Source organism: Macrobrachium nipponense, chromosome 13 (assembly GCF_015104395.2).
Source record: "Macrobrachium nipponense isolate FS-2020 chromosome 13, ASM1510439v2, whole genome shotgun sequence".
NCBI classification, from domain to species: domain Eukaryota; kingdom Metazoa; phylum Arthropoda; class Malacostraca; order Decapoda; family Palaemonidae; genus Macrobrachium; species Macrobrachium nipponense.
In genome coordinates, this window is record NC_087206.1 from 19,825,478 (window position 1) to 19,850,477 (window position 25,000).

General features: G+C 32.9%; 1 protein-coding gene across 1 annotated transcript in view; it reads right to left on the bottom strand.

Annotated features, from left to right (window-relative positions):
* Positions 1–25,000, bottom strand: part of LOC135225434 (matrix-remodeling-associated protein 5-like) — a 131,854-nt gene that overhangs the window by 63,128 nt on the left and 43,726 nt on the right. Inside the window, 2 exon segments of the mRNA XM_064264759.1 lie at positions 297–477; positions 7,794–7,921. Of these exon segments, the coding sequence (XP_064120829.1) occupies positions 297–477; positions 7,794–7,921 (309 nt within the window).

Here is a 25,000-nt window from a genome sequence, read left to right on the forward strand (position 1 = left end):
GAAATTCCTTAATATTGCTAATTTAGAACAATGAAAGGGTATCTTTATTCCGCAGGTAAACAGCTAATCTCGCGAATTCCATGACAGAACACTACAGAAGCCCTTACCTCTGATGTTGGTTCGCGTCTCCCACTGGTCGATGAAAAGTCAGTGGCTCTGTATCATGATCAGTTACTGCTCCAGCGTGGGGTCTGCGGTGGGAAGTTGAAACCAACATTCTTTGGCAGCTTGAATTTCGAGTCAATGGCCTCATGCGAACAGGAAATTCCAGGACAGAACGCTACAGAAGCCCTTACCTCTGACGATGAGCTGCGCTATCCTGGACGTCAAGGCGTCCTGGGCTGTGAAGGCAGAGGCTGTCACTTGGCATTCCCAGTCGCCGTCGTCGACTTCGCTGGCGTCCGAGATCCTGATGGAACAATCGCCGGCCATTCGGTCGCCGCTCCATTCGTACTTGCCGACGAACATCCCCTGGGGCTTTAGAAGGAAAATAACAAGAATATTTTACTCCTTTGGTAAGGAATAAGAAACTTAGAGATCTGATGTTGGGTGCTGAGGGAAAATGTTATTCGTAAGAATTTCCCCTAGCACCCAACATCACACCTCTCTCATTTTCTTCTTCTTAGGAGTAAGATACTCCTGTTATTTTCTCTATAAAGCACGAAGCCGTTGAAAAATAAGATACGATGTTAATTCCAGTAATAGTACACTCTTTATCAGTATCCATAACATTTTCCCTCCCTTAGCACCCAGCATCATATCTCCCTAAATTTCTTCTTCTTTACCTTAGAAGTAAAATACTCCTGTTATTTTTCTTATAAAGGACGAAACTGTTGTAAAATGAGAGACCATCTCAATTTCAGTAATGGGAGCATAACTCTTTGATATAAAGAGTTATGTCACTATTACTGAAATTAACTCAGTATCTTATTTTTCAACGGTTCCGTGCTTTATAGGGACAGTAAAGAGAGTATTTTACTCCTTGGTTAAGGAAGAAGAAATTTAGGGAGAACTAATGTTGGGTGCTAAGCGAAAATGTTATGGATATTGATAAAGAGTTATGTTACTATTACTGGAATTAAGACCGTATCTTATTTTTCAACGGCTCCGTGCTTTATAGGGAAAATAAAACAGTATTTTACTCCTTGGGCAAGGAAGAAATTTAGGGAGATTTGGTGTTGGGTGCTGAGGGAAAATGTCATGGATATTGATAGAGTTACTATTATTGGAATTGATAGAGTTACTATTAGTGGAAAATAACAAAAGCATCTTACTCCTAAGGTAAGGAAGAGGAAACTTAGGGAGATCTGATGTTGGGTGCCAGCGGAAATTCTTACGGGTATTTTACTATTATTTCACGAGCTGTCTCTGGGGCTTACTCTTGAGATCAACATTGCATCTTATTTCTAAGGTTTCCTGCATTATAGGGAAATTAACAAAGAGCATTCTACTTTTAGGGTCGGAGACTAAAAATATTTAGGGAGATCATGCGCGGATTAAGGACTATTCTGATAGCTATGAACCCGAGAATGTTATTATCATTTCACAAGCAGTCTCAAGTCTTACTTTTGAAATTAACATTGTACCTTATTTATAAATAGTTTTGTATTTTATAGGAAAAATAACAAAGAACATTTTACTCATCGGATTTGGAAGACAGAGGTGGGTGCTAAAGAAAATTCTTATGGAAATTCACATAGAGTCTGTTACGATTACATCACAGGTAGTCTCTGGGGCTTACTCTTGAAATTGAATGTATCTTATATTCATACAGCAGTCCCAAAGGTTATGTTGGGGAAATGAGAGCCGGCATGTTAATTTTATCCAGCGCTCCCTAGAACGTACCCGGGAAAGCGACCGTGTATATTATTCTTACCCAACATTTCCCCGGTATTCGTCGAGAAAATTATATATAGCGTACATGATTGTTTTGGAAAAGAGGATGAAAATGGTTACGAAAGCTAGTGGCTAGTGGTCAGTGTCGTGGTTTGCTACTCAGATGTCGCGAGTTCGAGTCTCCCTCATGGTAATGGAAAATCCCTGTCACTTTATTATGATCAGTTACTGCAGTGGGAGGTTGAAACCAACATTCTTTGGAAGTTTGAATTTAAAGTCAATGGATGCTGTGGGCTTATTCCATGTGAATAGGTTTCTGCTACTGAAATAATAATAATAATTATAATAATAATGATACGTGTTACAAACGAAATTTGATGCACATTCAGAGGTCAGAACAATAATTTGATTTGCTCAGTCTTAAATCTGAGTTGAATAACGGTTGGCTGAATTGGTGCAAGAGGAAAGGTATCTTTGGTTCAATGAATGAATTATACAAGCTATGATATTTGTGAAAATTTACCCATAATATTAGCCCTGACTACAAAATAGGTTAATCAATCTCAAAAGAAAGACTGTATCTCATATATTTAGCCTTGTGCCAATGCTTGAAATAATTATCCAATATTGAATACTATCTGTAATCTACTAGTAATTCTCTAGCCATAAAAAGAACGCAACGAAAGAAAAGAAATATATTTTCATACTTTGCAAATCCTCGATGAAACTATATTTTTGTGTAGTTTAGAGATAACGCAATAGGAAGAACATGTAATATCGAGCGAGCCAAATGTATTAAATCTTCATAAAATCGATTTTTTTTCCATAAAAGTCCAAAGCTTATTTTGACTGATACATTTTTGATCAACTCAAAGGTTTTTAACTCAATGTACACATGATTTGTAAAAAACCTTATAATTCCTGGTCATTAATGACAAATTAGCGTTAACCGGCGTATTTATTTATTGAAGTGACTGACATTATTAACAGTTGTTACTCAAATATAATTGCAAAGTTAAAAACATAAGAAATGTAAACTATACTTATTGTAGATAATGATGTGACTGGATTTAATGAACCTAATTGTCACGGGAAAATAAATGGTTGCCAAACAAAAATAATTTATGCAATAATAATAATAATAATAATAATAATAATAATAATAATAATAATAATAATGATAAGAATAATAATAATAATAATAATAATAATAATAATAATAATAATAATAATAATAATAAAAATAATAATGTGTGGCGCCGTGAGGAGTGGGTTAGGCACAAAAGACCAGCTCCTGATAGACAAAATGGTAATGAAGAACAGTAGGAGAAGGAAAACCAACATAAGCATGGCATGGATAGACTATAAGAAAGCCTTCGACATGATACCACACACATGGCTAATAGAATGCCTGAAAATATATGGGGCAGAGGAAAACACCATCAGCTTCCTCAAAAATACAATGCGCAACTGGAATACAATACTTACAAGCTCTGGAATAAGACTACAGAGGTTAATATCAGGAGAGGAATCTTCCAGGGCGACTCACTGTCCCCACTACTCTTCGTAGTAGCCATGATTCCATGACAAAAGTACTACAGAAGATGGATGACGGGTACCAACTCAAGAAAAGAGGCACAGAATCAACCATCTGATGTTCATGGACGACATCAAGCTGTATGGTAAGAGCATCAAGGAATAGATACCCTAATCCAGACTGTAAGGATTGTATCTGGGGACATCAGGATGAAGTTTGGAATAGAAAAATGCGCCCTTAGTTCAACATACAAAAAAAGGCAGAGTAACGAGAAATGCAAGGGATAAAAGCTAACCAGATGGGAGCAACATCAAACACATAGATGAGACAGGATACAAATACCTGGGAATAATGGAAGGAGGGGATATAAAACACCAAGAGATGAGGACACGATCAGGAAAAGAATATATGCAGAGACTCAAGGCGATACTCAAGTCAAAACTCAATGGAGGAAATATGATAAAAGCCATAAACACATGGGCAGTGCCAGTAATCAGATACAGCGCAGGAATAGTGGAATGGACGAAGGCAGAACTCCGCAGCATAGATCAGAAAACCAGGAAAATTATGACAATACACAAAGCACTACACCCAAGAGCAAATACGGACAGGCTATACATAACATGAAAGGAAGGAGGGGGGGGAGAGATACTAAGTATAGACGACTGCGTCAACATCGAACAGAGCACTGGGGCAATATCTGAAAACCAGTGAAGATGAGTGGCTAAAGAGTGCATGGGAAGAAGGACTAATAAAAGTAGACGAAGACCCAGAAATATATAGAGACAGGAGAATGACAGACAGAACAGAGGACTGGCACAACAAACCAATGCACGGACAATACATGAGACAGACTAAAGAACTAGACAGCGATGACACATGGCAATGGCTACAGAGGGGAGAGACTGAAGGAATGATAACAGCGGCACAAGATCAGGCCCTAGGAACCAGATATATTCAAAGAACGATAGACGGAAATAACATCTCTCCCATATGTAGGAAGTGCAATACGAAAAATGAAACCATAAACCACATAGCAAGCGAATGCCCGGCACTTGCACAGAACCAGTACAAAAAGAGGCATGATTCAGTGGCAAAAGCCCTCCACTGGAGCCTGTGTAAGAAACATCAGCTACCTTGCAGTAATAAGTGGTACAAGTACCAGCCAGAGGGAGTGATAGAAAACGATCAGGCAAAGATCCTCTGGGACTATAATATCAGAACGGATAGGGTGATACGTGCAAATAGACCAGACGTGACGTTGATTGACAAAGTCAAGAAGAAAGCATCACTCATTGATGTCACAATACCATGGGACATCAAAGTTGAAGAGAAAGAGAGGGAAAAAAATGGATAAGTATCAAGATCTGAAAATAAAAATAAGAAGAATATGGGATATGCCAGTGGAAATCGTACCCATAATCATAGGAGCACTAGGCACGATCCCTAGATCCCTGAAAAGGAATCTAGAAAAAAACTAGAGGCTGAGTAGCTCCATGACTCATCAGAAGAGTGTGATCCTAGAAACGGGGCGCATAGTAAGAAAAGTGATGGACTCCTAAGGAGGCAGGATGCAACCCGGAACCCCACACTATAAATACACCCAGTCGAATTGGAGGACTGTGATAGAGCAAAAAAAAAAAAAAATAATAATAATAATAATAATAACGGTTGTAGTAGTATTAGTAGTAGTAGTAGCAATACCATTATTTATGTATTCTCTTCTTCATGTATAGAGTTCCTTAAGAAACCTTGTGTATATAAGCCTAAAATTGTGGCAATGGTGATGAGAATGCAGATTTATATATGTATATATATGTGTATACATACATACGTACATACTACATCCATACATTAATACACACACACACACACACACACACACACATATATATATATATATATATATATATATATATATATATATATATATATGTGTGTGTGTGTGTGTGTGTGTGTGTGTGTGTGTGTGTATGTGTGTCCTATATTTTTTTAACGAATCCGAATGAATATCTTTTTTATTGTGAGACTGCTAGGAAGTTTGTGCGTGTTTTTGATTGTTGTATTCATTATGTTGATTTCGCGTAATAATATTAAAAAAAGTGACAAAAACAAACACGGATTATGTTAATACATAATATTCTCCCCTGACCTATCCTCTCTCTCTCTCTCTCTCTCTCTCTCTCTGTGTAAATATTCTTCAACTGAAACAACTTATTCTTTAATTTATAGTTCTCCTTATTTGGTCCATTTTCAATTGTCATTACACCATATTGAACTTTATTCCGGGTAATTATAACGAAACATTAAATGATTCCTTTCTTAATGCTTTATATTATTTCCATTTACTACGCAAAATGGCAATAATAATAATAATAATAATAATAATAATAATAATAATAATAATAATAATAATAATAATAATAATAATTAAATCCTCATAGTAGCACGAGTCTTCAAATGGAGAAACAAATCCACAGTTATGTAAATGTACATATATTTCAATTTAAAAACAGTAAGGATAGGTTTCGGGAATCTGTTCGGTTCCATTTATATCAATCTCTTGATTGATAATGGGAACCGAACAGATTCCCGAAGGCTATTCTCGCTGTTTTTAAATTTCAATATATGTACATTTACATAACTGTGGCTTGTTTCTCCAATAATAATAATAATAATACTAATAATAATACTAATAATATAATAATAATAATAATAATAATAATAATAATAATAATAATAATAATAATGAACCATGCATATATATATATATATATATATATATATATATATATATATATATATATATATATATATATATATATACTATATGATATATATTTAAGAGAGGAAATGTTTATGTTTTGTTGAAACTATCCGGGTTAGAGTTGAAGATATAATTACGTAAATGAAGAATTTTTAAGATTGTATGTGTTGTATGTTGAGAGAGAGAGAGAGACCGAATGAACCCAGATATTTGAGAGAGAGAGAGAGAGAGAGAGAGAGAGAGAGAGAGAAATTTTAGAGAAATGAAGAGAAGTAAAATTTTATATATATAGGATATATATATAGTATATATATATTGGATATATATATTATTTTACTTCCAAACTCATATATATATATATAATATATATAAATATATATACATATATATTATATATAATCATATACCATATTCATTATACGGATATATATAAAAATTTAACTCAACTCATCTCACTCCTCTCTCTCTCTCTCTCTCTCTCTCAAAGGCACCACCACACAACCAAATCTGTAAATATTCTTCATTTACGTAATTATATCTTCAACTAACCAGGATAGTTTCAACAAAACATAAAACATTTCCTCTCTTAATTATCTGACGGCATTTACATTTACCGCGAAAGCCGAGAGCGCTTGGCATTTAACACATCCGTAACATACTCCACGATAAGACCCCGAGCTGGTGCTTTTATTCAGACTCAGCATCATCGCTGATAAAGTGGTTTGGGTATTCTCTTTGAAAGCGTTGCTTATGCCCCCCAGTGAATGAATAATGCCTTCTTAGAATACCGTTCTTATCCCCTTTGATCATCGCTGGATGGATGGACTATCCCGCAGCTACTTTCTTGAGATTTCCTCCTTCTCATGCTCCATTAATGGTTTGTTTCAAGTTGGTTAATCTTACGTTCAATGAGAAAATGGTTATATATATTATGATATATATATATATATATATATATATATATATATATATATAATACAATATATAATATATATATATAATGTATATATATATATATATATATATATAAATATATATATATATATATCATATATATATATATATATATATATAATATATATATATATATATATATATATATATATATAGTATATTATATATATATATATATATTATATATATATGATAATATATATATTACATATATATATATATATATATATATATATATATCTATGTATATATATCTATACGTATGTATATGTATATATGTATATATATATATATAAATATAGATATATATATATATATATATATATATATATATATATATATATATATATATATATATATATTATATAATTATATACCAATTTTAATTCCAGCGCGAGGGCTCTTACTCAGCCGCCCAAAACCGTGAAGGGCTGAAGGGCGATCCAGACCATTCCTCTTTCATTTCTGTTGCTGATTCTGCCCAGTGGAAGTTAACACGGGCACACCAACCGTCCCTCATTCAACGTCCGGAATGGAGCATTTGAAGCGACATGGAGCGTTCGGTGTGGGAGAAACGGGAGCATTTGGGGAGCCAGCGAAAGAGCATTACGAGAATTCCTCGTGCGAGCAGCGAGGCTGGCGGCGAAGAGCAAGGGACCCTCTGAACATCAAACGTCAGGAGGAGAGCTGTTGACTCACCTTTCCGTCCTTCTGCCATGAGCAGGTTCCTTGCTTATTGTATATCTTGCAGATAAGGACGTCGCTGCCACCCGGGTTCACTTCTGTTCTGGAAGGCTCCTGGTTCCATTCCTGGATCGCTAAACACGCTGGAATAAAAGAAAGAGAACAGTCGTTTGAGGTTTACAATCTGCGTTGATTGCTTGGTTTCTTTTCATTTCATCTTCCTTTGCTCAAATAGTTTCTGGTTTAGGGAGTGTTTAATTATTGATTGCATTCTTAGGTTATTATTATTATTATTATTATTATTATTATTATTATTATTATTATTATTCACTTTGGCTATCAGTGATTCTTCACTTTGGGAATAGCCTAATAATTCCTCCCCTCCCTAAACTGCCAAGCATAATAAAAAAAGGAGAGAGAGAGAAGAGAGAGAGAGAGAGAGAGAGAGAGAGAGAGAGAGAGAGAGAGAGAGAGAGAGATTTATGATTTTGCGATAATTTTTCTGTCGCAATATCGTGCTCCAAACATAAGAAAATATTACGGATATTGTCACTTCCCAGGGAACGAATCTTCCCAGAGCGACTCAATTGGTCATAAATGCAATTTAGCAAAAGGAGGAATCCAGCGAAGTGTATTCACGAAGGAATTGACAAATTAAGTAAAAGAAAGAGAAACGTCGAAATGTGCATTATGGAAAAAGTGATGAAATTAAATAGAAGGAAGAATTTTACGGGGAAAAGGAATATTAAATTATGGTGAAGGAAAAAGAGTAGAGAGTACAATGGTTGGCGTAATTTATTTACAGAGATCTAATAAATGACGCTGAGGGAGAAAAAATGGTAAATAATGAATGGAACAAAGATTTGCATAATGGAAGAGGTGAATAAATGAATTAAGAAAAGGGGAATAAAAACTGCTGAAGAACATAAAAAATGGATGAAAAGGATAAAAGAACAATGAATACATAGCACGGGTTTATTTTTCATGACGCATAATGAACCCATTTCGTCATGTAATGAGGATAATTTGAATTTCTTTGGAGTTTTTAAAGAAAAAAATATTGCAGTTAACGTGTATTATGATATGCACTTATTCGTGGCAATCTTTATTATTAAGGAATGCATTTTCTTGTCTCAGGTGTGGGATGTAGAGTCACGGACCCGAAGACCTTTTCAGATGGAAAGAGAAGAAGAAAATATGACTCGAAAAGAGAACAATTATTCCAAAGAGAGAGGTATCTCGAACTGAAAGAAAACAGTATGTGATTTGGGGCGATGATTACTTAGAAAGGTATTTTCATAAACAAAGCTAATGACAGAGACAGGAATTAATAATGTTTTTTGAGACAGTGACCTGAAATCCGTTAAACAGCTCGTTCATTTGATATAAATAGCCAGCCATCATTTCACATTTCTCTTTTAGTTCTAAAAGATGGAGGAGCTTGCGTATAGTTAAAATCCTCCTGATTACTTACAGAAGATTAAATACCGAACGACTATAAAAGAGACTATTGTTTATGCTCATTCCAAGCCCCGAGAATTTGGGTGAATTTCGGAATGATATTCATCCGCCAGGAACCTTCCGGATATCAGCTAGTTATCTCGAAACCATCTCTGAGATCTGAGAGTGACAGCTTTCGGTTACGTGGACACGTTCACAGAACGCAGCCGGGATAGTTGGTTTCAGTATTCTCAAGATTATCATTACCTTCGCCAAGAAGTTATGATTTGATTTAGTTGTTTGTTTGTTTTTTTTTTTTTTTTTTTTTTTTTTTTGTCAGCAGCACTACGCAAATATGGGCTGATTCTTATGAAAATTTGACCAGAGATGAGAATTTGCGAGAGAGTGGCAGGTACCTTTTGTGGGTTAGAGAGGTTTGAGGGGCGGGGCGGGGTAGGGGGTGGGTTGGAGGTGCTTTGGAGGAGGGTTATTTGATTGCAGCTGCTTGGACGAGGTTTGGTGTCCAACATTATTCATAGTTAGTTTAACTAAAAAACCCAGTCACATTTCAAGACTCCCACAGGATTTGTTCTATAATGAGGTGAAAACCTGAGCAAGGTACAATTGATGAAGCTTGAGAGTTAAACTGGAGGACTTTAAAGAAAACTTTTGGTATTACCCAAGCTCCAGGACTAGTTTGGTAAAGCTCCGAGGTCCCCAATTGGGATAATCAGCCCAGTACGGAAAAATAAATGTAGAAGTGAAGGATAAACTATAAAAAAAATTCTATGTAAAAAAACAATAAGATGGAACCAATGAGATATGTGACACTGCTCAACAAAAAGGAATTTGCACCCTATTTTGGTTTCAGCTAAAACAAAAAACACAGAAAGAACTGTGGTATTGATTGGACGTTATGCAAACAAGGAGGGGGTACTCGAAAGAGTCTGCAAACAAAAAATAAATAAATGAATAAAAAATAAATAAATATATAAATAAAAACACTTCGAGGGTTTATTCTTATTTTTTTTATTGTTTTATATACTTTCAAACCCTGACAAAAGATGATTTATTTAATATCAGTCATTTGGACCTTGCAGTTGTTGATCAGTCGGAGTGTCCAAGAGTTATGTTTGAGTGCACGAATGTGCGTTTTTAACTAACATCCCTTTCTATCTTATCAAAAGATTTTACTGTAAATGAGTCTTTTAATTTTGCTCTGTTGGCAACTGAGGTAGTGACATTGTACACTAACGTGAAACAACCTTCTACACTCCCATGCAATTTCTGGAAAACAACACAACCAGGTTGGCCTACTTTAGCTGCAGAACGTCTAAAAAACTAGAAAATTAAGAAAAAAAAAAAACTGAGTAAAAATATGAATAAAGTTGGCAATACTTTCAGTCCCCGGTGTGCATATCTTTTTCTCTTCCACTCTATGATTCTTTCCTGACCTTCCCCCTCCAAGCTGGAGAGGAAAACTTTTTTTTTCTTTAATTCTCCTTCTACATGGCAAACTATTATTACGTGTTTGCTTTATATGCGAAACCCAACGCAATGGGTAACCTGATCCCATCACAATTGAAACTACCGGTTTTAAGTTTTTAGATTAACATGCTTTCTTTATTTCAAAAATGTCGTAACCTCATGATTCAGTCTACTTAGTGGTAATGAAATATCGTGTTGTTTAAGGGTAATTCTTTTCCAAAACGTATTAGTTTATTACCCATTCCCTACGAATTTGGTAACCACATAATTCACTTTATAAAGAATTATTAGAGTTTTTTTTATAAAGTGAAAGTGAGTTTATACTGAGGTCTTTTATATCTCGTTAAAATGAAATCACTGAGGCTTTCGTAATTACAAGAGCCTTACTATGCCTTTGCCACATTCGTAAATTGTTTACATGATTTTCCAAACGATCACGTGCTTAATTATCACCCAAGGCTGATCATTAAAGGTGATTATCATCATGGGAAAGGATAAATAAAACAGGGCTTCGAGTTATTCAACGTTTTTGCGTAAATCAAATCAAGGGCCAGAAAGGGATAGAAACCCAGTGCGGAAAAAATAAACAAAGAATAGAATAAACTATAAAAGAGAAATTGCACAGAAAAACGAGTAAAGTAAAATCCTAAAAAAAAAAAAAATAAAAAAAATAAAAAATGGGACAAATGTGATTCAGTCTGGAAAACCAAAGCATTTGTAACCTTTTTGAAATCCTGAAGCTCCATAACTGGAACTGAACTTCGAGGAAAAACTGTGTGGTACTGAGTGGAAGTGGAGTAAACAGTAAGGAGGTGCTTAAAGAAAACGGCAAATAAAAAGAAATCCAAGTAGTGTTTTTGGTAAAGTTTTTCTTCATTTTAAAATATTCTCAAAATCTCACGAAATTTCTTCTTTTTCACACAACTCCCAGAAAACTGCAAAGATGAAACAAGAAAGTATGAATATAAGAATAAGAATGAAGCTGACAATACTTTCGGTCCATGTTGTGAATATTATTTTTCTTTTCCACTCCCTGATTCTTTCCTGACCTTCCCCTCCAAACTGAAAAGGATTTTTTTTTTAATTCCACTTCGACCACGCAAGCCGTTATTACAATTTTTTTCCAACGCGAAACCCAACGTTTGAAGCTACTGGTATGCAATTTTTAGATTAATATGCTTCCCGGTGTTTCTACGAATGTCGTAACCTCATCATTCACTCCATTACTCATTAGCTAGACAGAAAAAGAACTTAATGTAAGCTTAATTTCACTTAATGACAAAAATAATCATTATTCTTTCTTTGCAAAGTGACTATCGTGATTGCCAAATTCGCGAAGAAGAAAATATACATTTTTTAAAGAGAATTGCCTTGATGGAACAACACGATTTTTATGACCAATTTTCAAAGTGAAATCATTGCGACTTTCTTAATTATGACTTTACTGTCCATTTCCCACATTCGTTAATTTGCTTAATTGAATCCTTTTCGAAACGATGACTGTTAAAGCAAAAAAATCGCATTTATTTATTACCCAGGCCATGATACAATAGGGGAGGAGTAACTAAAGCAGAGTTTTATGTTATCAAATATGTCAACACAAATCGAATCAAGATACTTACATTATTATCATTATTATTATTATTTGTCTATCACGGTCATTCTATTTGACTGGGTGGTTTTATAGTGTGGGGTTCCGGGTTGCTTCCTGCTTCCCTAGTAGTCTGCCGCTTTTCTTACTATGTGCTGTTTCTACGAGCACACTCATTATTATTATTATTATTATTATTATTATTATTATTATTATTATTATTATTATTATTATTATTATTATTATTACTTAAAAACTTTCCCGGGGAGCTACCAGTTGTAGATTAAAATGTCCGGTTTCACAACCATGAAAAAACAAAAAGGCAAATAAATAAATATATGGGAAACAGATAATAGGCAAATGCAACTTTCTTCAGTATTCGCGTTCTGGATATTCAACGTTAGTAGCACAGATGAATAATCCGAGGGTGAGTAAGGAGTCCACAATGTGATCTGAATATACTTGAGGAATTTGTTTCACATTTACGTGCAAATATTTGTTGGCACACACTTAGTTGTTAGTTTTTTTTTTTTTTTTTTTTTTTTTTTTTTTTAGTCTTTGGGTACGGTGTCAATATTATCATTATTAGTGGCGTTGTTATTGTTGGTATTTCATAATAAGTCTCAATGGCCTGTTAATGTCGACTATCCTAATAATTTTGGACCTTATTATTACTGAAACCCTTGCTACTTCGAAGACAGTCTTGGGTGAATAGAATCCCAAAAGACAACTCGTGTGGTAATTAAGATTGCTATTCAAACGAAAAAAAGCAAGAACGCTAGTTAAGACAAGTGCAAAAACCAAAAATTCAAGGCGATGGTTTACTACATTGCATTGGAAGCAGTATTTCAGCTCCATCCTAAAGTTTTGAGCCTCAACACCCATGCCACTTTGAGAGGCTATTCAACAATTTGTAATATCCCTTTCTATAAACATAAGATACATCCATGTATTTATAATAAATATGTCAACCTCATATATAAATAAAACCAACGTTTAACTATCACGCTATCTAGAAAACAAAATTGTTGAGCAATTTAAGTACTATATTTATCATAAATAAAATCCTATTGTATAATTTATTGATTACTGCCGTCTTTTTGACGGGAGAGGTAAATAAATTATTAAAAAAATAAAAAAACAGTGGGACATCGTAGCTCCTTAACATAGTATCGACAAGAATACTCTGCCAAAGGTTGCGAATGCAATGAAAGCCATATATGAGAAGTAACAGATGAAGTTATCTGCAGAAGTAGACATTTTGATTCTCCGGCATCGTAATGTCAAAAACCACTGGGACTGAATTTAACCCCAGAAGGATAGCCAAACAACATACCTACTGACGATGGATTAAGTCAGAATTACTATTTCGAGGAATTTTGTCAGAAAGATGAAGATACTTTGAGGCTGCAGTCATCACGCAAATGAAAAAAGAAGAGTCATTGATAAGTTAAGATTACGATAATCTAACCATGCAGCAACAGTAATATCATGTCTAAGAGATAAGAAACCTTATCAAACATGTAATTTTTATTTTATTTTGTATCGCAGTGAACATATAATGGATCGTTTTCAAGTGCGATGAAAACAAAACAAAAGGGAAGAACGCAAAACATGTAACGTCAAATGATCAATGTCATCGACTCCCGTGTTCCCTATAAACAACGATTTATCGACAGGAGGCGCAGCAAGAGATCAGTTAATCAATAAGGTCATGGTTTGGCTGAAGTTCAGCTTCAACCTCCATCAACTAAACGTTTATTCCCAAAGGCATCATGAAGTAACTGCCGCTTGTCCCTCTAAGTTAGTTAATATAGTCTGTTTTTATTTTAGGGGGTTGGGGGATTGACGTAAACACCCACAGCTATTATCAGGGAGGAGTCTATCTTGCTTCTGATTGGTCGATGTATTGCAGCAGCAGAGAATAACGGAAACTACTTTTTATGTTTTTAAGAATATATGATCATAGCAATCAATGTAATTAAAAGTAATATTAACATTATTTTCCTCTATCATTTTCCTAATTAATAAAACAAGATCAACGATTGTACACACCATGAATAAAATGAAGCAAATTAGAAATGAAAATGCATACAAATTTCAGTGACGGTATCTCCTCTGTCAACAAAGATATCAGCTGTGCTTATTACAGTCAATTCTTTAAAACAGACTATAGATCCACATTATTATCTAATAAGCAAGGAAGAGTAAAATTACTGCGTCCAAATAAAGACGATTTTAACTTCTTGTGCCTACGATGGTCCAGACTTTCTTTTTATTTTTATTTGTTTTAATTTATTATTTTTTTTTTTGCATGCCAGGGGTTGGCTTTATTTCCATATCATGAAAATGTGTTGGCTATTTTCTGAGTAAACCAGTGACTTCTCAACCACAGTCGCACACGGACAATAGCAATGTACACACACACACACATCCACACAATCAAAGACTATATGGTATATATATATATATATATATATATATATATATATATATATATATATATTTGGTGTGTTTTTGTTCTCACTTCTATAGGTACTGTACCTAATTATATATATATATATATATATATATATATATATATATATATATATATATATATATATATATATATATATATATATATATATATATATATATATATATATATATATATATATATATATATATATATATATATATATATATATAGCAAGAGAGAGAGAAGGAATGGACCGCAGATATGCAGACATGTCTTGTTTGTAATGGTCAGATTTTTTTGTACGATTCCGTAGTTTTTCGTTCACAGAAGCCAAATGAATTTTTGGTCAAGGAAAAATGATACAGTATTTTTGAGGAGAATTCTTATCTCCAAGATAAATTCCACTTCCCCTCCGACTACAGTGAACTCCTGCCTGAACGAAAACGAAAGGAAAAAACTGTTGGAACAGATGTGTAGAGCTCAGGAGGGACTGCTTTTAAAGGAAAATAAACAAAAAGAAAATAGCAGCTTGCATGAAGAATATTACCTCAAATTAATATCAATATAGCTATGGCAATTTTTCTATTACGTTGACTGATGCCGGCAATGAATGTATAGAAAACTGACAGTAGAATTTTAAAAGTGAATTGAACAAAATCCTCTCTTGGCCCAAAGGTGATCACCTCAGAATTTGTATCCATGAAAATCGGGGCCGTTGTTTGATTAACTTTCGGTCTGCTGCTAAGCAGAGCCCATTCGGAACGGCGGAAAATCCTCATTTGATCTATATTTTTCGCAAAGGCTCCACGTTGAAATACTTCTTTTTATATAATCGAGCTGATGGAATATCTCTAAAATTGACTCACGACTGAAATTAATACACGGACTGAATTGCATATATTTCCATTTCCTCTAATTTTTTATTTTATTTGAGAAGAATGGAATCCAAACCTTCCATGGAATTTTTTTTATTCCCAGGGTCTTGTAGTTGTTTTCAGGATGTGTGTTCGTGTTTTTTTTTTTTTTTTTTTTTTGAAGTCTTTTTGGTTTTTATTTTTTATTTTTTTTTCAGACAGATGAAATCACGGAAACACTGGTCAGGAAAGTTTTCTTCGCGATATTTTCATTTCTTCTTTTCGGTGTAAAATAATCTTTTATATATCTATATAAAACATTGGACAGATTTTGTGACTGGTTTTGTTGCAAATGTTTCCAATTCGCATGTACACACGCACACAAAGACAAAAACCAAAGTCCCTAACCAGGAACAAGAATGTCTATGGAAAATGAAGCACAATTTTCATAGCTTTACCTTTGTTTTTTTCAACTTATTTTCTTTCATGCAAGCGATCTAACGTTTTTAATAAAAGAAAGTAATAAAAAAAATACGGCAACTAAAAATACTGCAACGATTCATTGTCCATTGGAAGGTAATCTTTCAATAGTTTTATTTTTCATTCTTCGCGCGTAATTCCATAAAGAGAACTTTCCTTCTAAAAAGAAAAACGGGGGGAAAAAAAAACTCAATTCTAAAAACCGGAAAGGAAATTAGCCCTGTTTTTTTCCTCCACTTCTTCTTCCTCTTCTTCTCCCTCTCCTTTCATTCGTGATCTCTTTTCCTACTACGTTCCGAGACGGTACTATTGCACCAACTTTAAATTCTATTTTCTCACTTTTCATGCATAATTCCATAAAGAAAATCTTCTCTCTTAAAGAAAAAAAGGGACGAAAAAAAAAATCACTCGAATTAAAAAAACCGGAACATAAGTTGCCCCTGTTTTTCCTCCACTTCTTCTTTTTCTTCTTCTTCTTCTTTCATTCGTGATCTCTTCTCCAACTAAGTTCCGAGACGGCACCACCGCACTAACTTTAAATTTTTGTGCAGAAGGATAGACGTCTTTTCAAGTCTGGGTACGAGAGGAAACTGTATTCCTCTGTGCGCATGACGGCTCAGAAATTAGCCCAGCGGATAACAGACGTACTGCACGTCTCGCGTAGAAGGGCAGATTATACCTAGATCATAGTTTGTACTCAGGAGGATAAGTGTTTCCTTTGTGCATTTAACGGCTCATATTACGACTGAATGGATGACGGCCAGATAAGGACGGATTATGCAGACTTCTCTTTATTCTGTGAAGGCCAACAGGTAGCTGTTCTTTAGCTTTCGGTATTATTATCATATATAAACTTTTTCTAAGTCTTTGAAAGACTTCGATTGTTTATGTATCAGCTCAGTGGTCAGGTTAAACTAAGATATACTTAACTTTTATGTGAGCTCCTTCCCTTGTTCCTGCTGTTTCTGTCTGTCTTTGTCTCTCTGCCTCTGTCTCTGTCTCTGATATATATATATATATATATATATATATATATATATATATATATATATATATATATCACACATATCCACAAGTGAAAAATAAGAGACAGGGTGTAGGTCAATGGCTTGAAAATAAAGCCGAAAACCGGTCAGGACCTACACCCTGTCTCTTATTTTTCACCTGGATATGTGTGATAAACGAATCACGTGCTAAACTGATTATAATTATATATATATATATATATATATATATATATATATATATATATATATGATTATAATCACTTTAGCACGTGATTCGTTTATCACACATATCCACAGGTGAAAAATAAGAGACAGGTGTAGGTCCTGACCGGTTTTCGGCTTTATTTTCAAGCCATTGACCTACACCCTGTCTCTTATTTTTCACTTGTGGATATGTGTATATATATATATATATATATATATATATATATATATATATATATATATATATATATATATATATATATATATATATATATATATATATATATATATATATATATATATATATATATATCAGACATATCCACAAGTGAAAAATAAGAGACAGGGTGAAGGTCAATGGCTTGAAAATAAAGCCGAAACGGTCAGGACCTACACCCTGTCTCTTATTTTTCACCTGTGGATATGTGTGATAAACGAATCACGTGCTAAAGTGATTATAATCATATATATATATATTATATATATATATATATATATATATATATACAGAGACAGAGACAGAGGCAGAGAGACAGAGAGACAGAGACAGAGAGAAACAGCAGGAACAAGGGAAGAAGCTCACATAAAAGTTAAGTATATCTTAGTTTAACCTGACCACTGAGCTGATTAACAGCTCTCCTGGGGCTGACCCCCAGGGATTAGGTAGTTTCACGTGGCGGAGAACCAATTAGCTACTTAGCAACGGGACCTACAGCTTATTGTGAGATCCGAACCACATTATATCGAGAAATGAATTTCTAATCACTAGAAATAAATTCCTCTGATTCCTTGTTCGCAGGGCGGGGAAGCGAACTCGGACTGCCAAATCGGTAGGCGAGTACGTAACCCACTCGTCCAACGAGAAACTAGCCCACATATGTAGACTGTTATTTTTGCACTGGTCAGATTTTCACGATCCCGTCTTATTTCGTTAACAGAGATAAATATAATTTCCGGCCAAATTTTCTTAGGAGAATTCTCATCCTCCGACAGTTAACTCTTTCTTAAAAAAAAAAAAAAAAAAAAAAAAAAAAAAAAAAAAAAAAAAAAAAAAAAAAAAACTGGTGCAACAGATGTGCATAGTTTCAAGAATCTTCGATTTCAGTGAAAAAACAAAGGAAATCGCAGCTTGTATGAAGTAAATTACCTCGAATTAATTAATATTCATTACCGCAATGGCCATTTTCCTGTTAAGCGGGCAATGAATTTAAATGAATTTGACAGTAATATTTTAAAAACGAATTGAATAAATTCCTCTCTCGGGGCAAAGATGATCACCTCAGATTTTAGATTCATGAAAACCAGGGCCATTGTTTGATTAACTTTCGGTCCGCTGCAATAAATCTAAGCAGAGCCCATTCGAAACGGCGGAAAATCCTGATTTGATCCTTATTTTTCGCAAAGGCTCCACGTTGAAAGACTTCTTTTATATAATCGAACTGATGGAATATCCCTGTCGCTCTAAAATTGACTCACGACTAAAATTAATACACGGACTGAGGTAAATTGATTTCACTTTTCTTTCAACTCTCATTTTTTTAGTTGAGAAAAATGGAGTGCAAACTTTCCATGGGATTTTTATTTTTTATTCTTTTTATTCTCAGGGTCTTTTGGTTGTTTGCCGAATTTTTGTCTTATATTTTCCTTAAGTTTTTTCTTTTCTTTTTTTTAGCCAAATGAAATAACGGAACTATTGGTCAGGTAAGTTTTCTTTGTGTATATTTTCATTTATATTTTAGTGCGGAATCATTTTTTCTCTAAACTTAGACTTATCTATCGCCAGGTTATTTTCACTTTTGTCGAAATCGCACACACATACACACATGCACAACAAAGTGTTAACCAAGAATAAGAATAACGCAGGAAAATACTACATTATTTTCCTTTCATTCTTCTACGTATTTTCATTCCATTTCCTTCTTTTAAGTCGGTCTGAATACTTTGATATAGCCAAAATAATAATGAAAATAGGCAACTACCAACATAGCAAAGATTCATCGTGCATTGCTAGGAATTCTTCCGCTACTTTTTCTTCTGTATTCTATGTTTTCACTCTTCACGCATGATTCCATAAAGACCACCTTTCTGAAAGAAAAAAAGGGTAAAAAAAAATCACTCGAATTCCAAAAACTGGAAAGAAACTTAGCCCTCTTCGTCTTCTACTTCTTCTTCTTCTTCTCGTCTTTCATTTATGATCTCTTCCACCTAAGTTCCGAGATGGGATCATTACAGTAACTTGAAATTCTTATGCAGTAGTTTCCTCAAGTTTGGGTTCGAGAGGATACCGTTTTCCTCTGTGCTTGGCGGCTCAGGAATTTGCCGAGAGGATAACAGACGCTGCACATAACTCGCAGAGAAGGGCAGATTACAACCCGATCAGAGTTTGTACTCAAGAAACTAGTTCCTTCTACGCATTTGACGGCTCACAGAATGGCTGAATGCACGGCTGGCATTTCAAGAGAAGTGCAGATTCTGACTATAGCTTTCATTTCATAAACAGATCGAGACAGTTAGTCCTTCGATTTCAACATCACTTCTGTATAAGAATTTTTCTATATGCAAATATACTTGGAAGAGTTTATATGCGCGCGCGCATACACACACACACACACACACATATATATATATATATAATATATATACATATATATATATATATATATATATATATATATATATATATATATATATATATATATATATATATATATGATTCCCCTATTGTGCAAACATGAAATAGTATTGTCTTGATTAGATTATATATACACTATATATGTGTGTGTATGTACTGTATATATGTTTGTATATATGTATATGTATCATATGTATGAAAATATATATATGTATATATATACATACATACATACATACATACATACATACATATATAATATAAATAATATATATATATCTATATAATAGGCTATATATAGATATATATATATATATATATATATATATATATATATATATAGTATGTATATATATATATATATCTGTATATACATATATATTTTCATACATATGATACATAAAAATATATACATCCATATATACACAATCATATATACAGTACATACACACATATATAGTGTATATATATTCTAATCAAGACAATACTATTTCATGTTTGCACAGTAGGGGAAACTAGCTTTTCCTCCTAACTACTAAAAAAATGATCTGGGAATTTTGAATTTAAGCAAAAATGAAGAGGAAGGCCCTTTTGAATTATGGAAAACATCATTAAGGTGAAATTCAACGCGAACCCTGACACAGGGGGGTTACCGTATCCCGTCCTTGTCTCAGTCTTTATTAACAATATATTATGTGAAAATCACGAGTCCATTTACTATCCGGAAATTATCGACGATGAAAGAATGCTAGTCATGAAAATGAATAAAACGCCCTCTCCCTTCGTCTTTGTCTCTAGTCTAGGTGAGAAAAATGAAAGTTTGTAACTCGGTATTTTTATCTAACGACTTTTCACCGACTTTGATGTTCGCATTTTGTTCATAATTTTTCGAGTTCTACGGATAAAAAGGTGTTTAGGAATTTTGTTACTTTGTACGTTGATGAAACATTTTCTCATAAAAGGTATTCTATTTTTCGCTCTAAAATTTCCACGTTGTAGCAATAAAGGTAACGCTGATGTAATATTTGCATATTTACTTACACAGAGTCTGTGCATACGAATATATATAAATATATATATACTATATATATATATATATATATATATATGTATATATATATATATATATATATATATATATATATATATATATATACATACTATATATATATATATATATATATATATATATATATATATATATATATATATATATACTATGTATGTACACACACACATATATATGTACATGTGTATATATATATATATATATATATATATATATATATATATATATATATATATATATATATAAATATAATTGTATAGATCAAATTATAAAAAGGAGGAATGTCAGTGGGTCATATAACCTTTTGAGGTTATATGACCCTTGAAATTCCCTGTTTTTTGTTTATCCGTATCAAGCATTGGAGTTCAATTAAATTTGTAATAAGATTCACTGTCGGCTTTTTATCTGACCTTCTTAGCAACCAGTATAAGAAAGTGGCAGGAAAATAGCTACTAGAAGCCTAAGTTCGAATATATTTACCTGAAGTAATTACAGGCAATCAAGGTAAGGGTGTCATGTAATGGCACTGAGGTGACAGTTGCATTGTTATTTGGGAAGTGATTTGATCCCTTAAGAATAAATAATTATAATTTTCACATTCTCCACAGCGTTACAATATAGTAACAAAATATCAAAGATGTCACATTCCCATATCACGAGCGTTATGCATAGGTTTTTCAGATATAAGTGGAAATTATGCAGGCTCCCTGTCACTGCATAATGTATTGTAATGAGCTGTTGCTTTTGAGCTCCTGCCAGGATGTTTGTTTATGTGTATCAGGCCTCTTCATTTTCAAAACAAAATAGGAAAAATTAGCCTTTGCACCTGTAGGCTCTTTAGGTTAAATTTCAAAGGGAGTCGTAGCATATTCGTGGCGTTTCTTTTATTTCTAGCATATTGCAAGATAAGTTTAAATAAATTATAGCTGATGAATGGCTTTTTACACATACGAAAAGTTAAGAGAATCAATTACATATTAATTTAAAAAGCTCGACAAAGAAACTGCAAGAAATAACATATATGAGAGTTTGGAAATTGGTCTAATATATTCTTTTCTTTTTTTGGTCCTTAATTTTCTACCGTTTATTTTATTTTATTTTTTTTAGTTTTTATTGTACTCAACGGGGAGACTGATTTTTTTGTCGCGGCATAAAGTTGAAAATTCTTTTGAATAACAATCTCCTAATGACCTTAGCCCTACCGAGTGTAACCAAATTCAGACGGAATGGGAACGAAGTCGAAGTAATCATGTGAAGTTTAAAGAATTGAACGACTGAATATAGTACGCTGCTTGGTCATCAACTCATCATCAATTGCGTGTCTGCATGTGCCTCGGTTTATGACTGGTTTTATATACATAATTTTGCGTATTCATAAATACTGAGCTCTTACAAATGGACTGCGGGTGTAAATCGTCAGTTTTGTGTTAAAGTTAGCATTCAGCAGACAAAAGCCTTCCTTGTAGGTGAGCGCACACACGCACATACACCCATAAAATATATATATATATATATATATATATATTTTATATATATATATATATATATATATATATATATATATATATATATATATATATATACGTATACATAATATATACAACAATTTTCTCCACAACAAAACAAACTTCATACTTATTTTAAGCTCAAAACTACACCTTGTTTTGCCCAGTGGACGAATAAGTGAAAAAAAAGCCTCTTCTGAATTCGCATAAATGGGAGATGAAAGAGGATAAATAAAAGATAGGGCCCAGAGCTAAATATAACTCATATATATAAACGAATATCCAAACCTCCCAGCAAAACGGGATCAAAAGATTATCTTTTCATTCGCATTCGACGAGCATGAATAACTTTAGTAATATACGTCCTGATAAAAAATGCATCATCGATAGGTAAATAATATATCATCTCTCTCTCTCTCTCTCTCTCTCTCTCTCTCTCTCTCTCTCTCTCTCTCTCTCTCTCTATTTTATATAATATGGTATATATATATATATATATATATATATATATCAACATATATATATATATATATATATATATATATATATATATATATATATATATATATATATATAACTTGACAAATATGGTATGGTTTCATAATGAATTTGTTTAGGAATAGAATATTTTGTTGTTAACAAGGTTCGATTTGTGTTTTGATCCGTAAAATGGACAAATATTTCAGACCCTTCTTCCTTGGGAAATATAGACACGTATGAGAGACCATATTTTGGTATATATTTATAAGAATTTTTCATATAAGAACAGTTGAAAAATAAACACGTAAAATTTCACAGACATAGGCACACATTCAAATATATATATATATTATAAATATATATATATATAATATATATCTATATATATATATATGATATATACTATTCTATCTATATACTATATATATACATATATATATATATATATATATCTACATACATATATATATATATATATATATATATATATATATATATATATATATAATATATATATATATATATATATACATTCATATATATTTGTTATCATCTAATGTTTGGGGAAGTACACGTGTATATTCCTGAAATGTATGCTTAAAACTATGAGTAAACACTTGAAAGCCTGGAATTGCATACATACATACACACATACTTACATACATACATACATACATACTGAAAAAAAAAACAGTTGAAGGTTTGTGGAAAAGTAATGCAAACATGATTTAGAACTTCCTCGCAGAGGCGAGTTATGGTGAGGGCAGACTTACAGATTACCCTCCAACAACAATCCATCCTCTTTAGATCAGGAAATTCAGTTGAATATCATCAAATGTCTTCGGAATAAAACGAACCCGAGGAAACTTTTATAACAGCCGAATCATATGCAATTTGTATCGAATATGCATGAGAGGGTAATACCGTATGGGAAAAATCTTCTTTCATTTTTTTTTATTTTCTTTTAATCTCTATTGTTTGCTCTTCGATGTCAAACATGGTTAGGAGAGGAAATTTTATCAAGTTCTTTATCACTTCATTTGTTTAAAAAAGGATTTCCAAAGAAGTATTCGCAGTTCTTTTTATCTTTGGTTCAGAACTAGACACTGGTGGAATGTCTCCCTTGTTTTTTTCAGACACGTACGCCGCCCTAAAAATTTACATTTTTTTGGAATTTAAAATGCGGAAGCTTCGATTTGTTTTCTTATGTGAAAAAATGGGCAGATGTGGCCAGTAAAATTCTTTCGATATATTCTTTTACTATCATAGCTAGTAAAAGGAACTGAATTGGAAGGCAAAAATTTTAAATCGATCTTCTTAAAAGAAAGAGGAGTAATTAATTAAACTATGAAATTCCTTAATAATAATAATAATAATAATAATAATAATAATAATAATAATAATAATAATAATAATAATAATAATAATAATAATAATAATAATAATAATAATAATAATAATAAAGTTCTTCTTTAGATAAAGGCACCAAACATATCAAGAGTGATTAAACGAAAAGAAAGAAATAAAGAAAGGAAGAAATACAGGAAGAGAAAGAGCAAAGAAATAGGACATCAAAAGGTCTGGAAGACGAGACAATAACTGTGAAAACGGATAAGATGAGGGGTATTGAATAGAGAGATGAATGAAGATAAACTGCAGAGTGAGAACGGGAAAAGGACGAAGAAATAATACAGACAGATGAGGGAAACATGTAATATGAAGAAATAAAACGCAAGTTAATTGGAATGAAAGCGTGAAGGACTGAGGAAAAGGATATAGTACGACGATAATGAACAGAAATTAAAAAGAAAGCAATATGAATTTAGGTGAATTGCAAGAGAGTCCTATTGCAAAATTGCAAAAAAAGGAAAAGAAAAGAAAATAAAAAGCAATAAAGCTGGGTTTTGAATGCCTATCAAAGCTGTATGACAAATTCATAACAAGAGTCCCATAAGCAAGAGGTTGAATTATAAAACAGTTTTTGTTTTTTGGACCCTGAATATTGACGAAG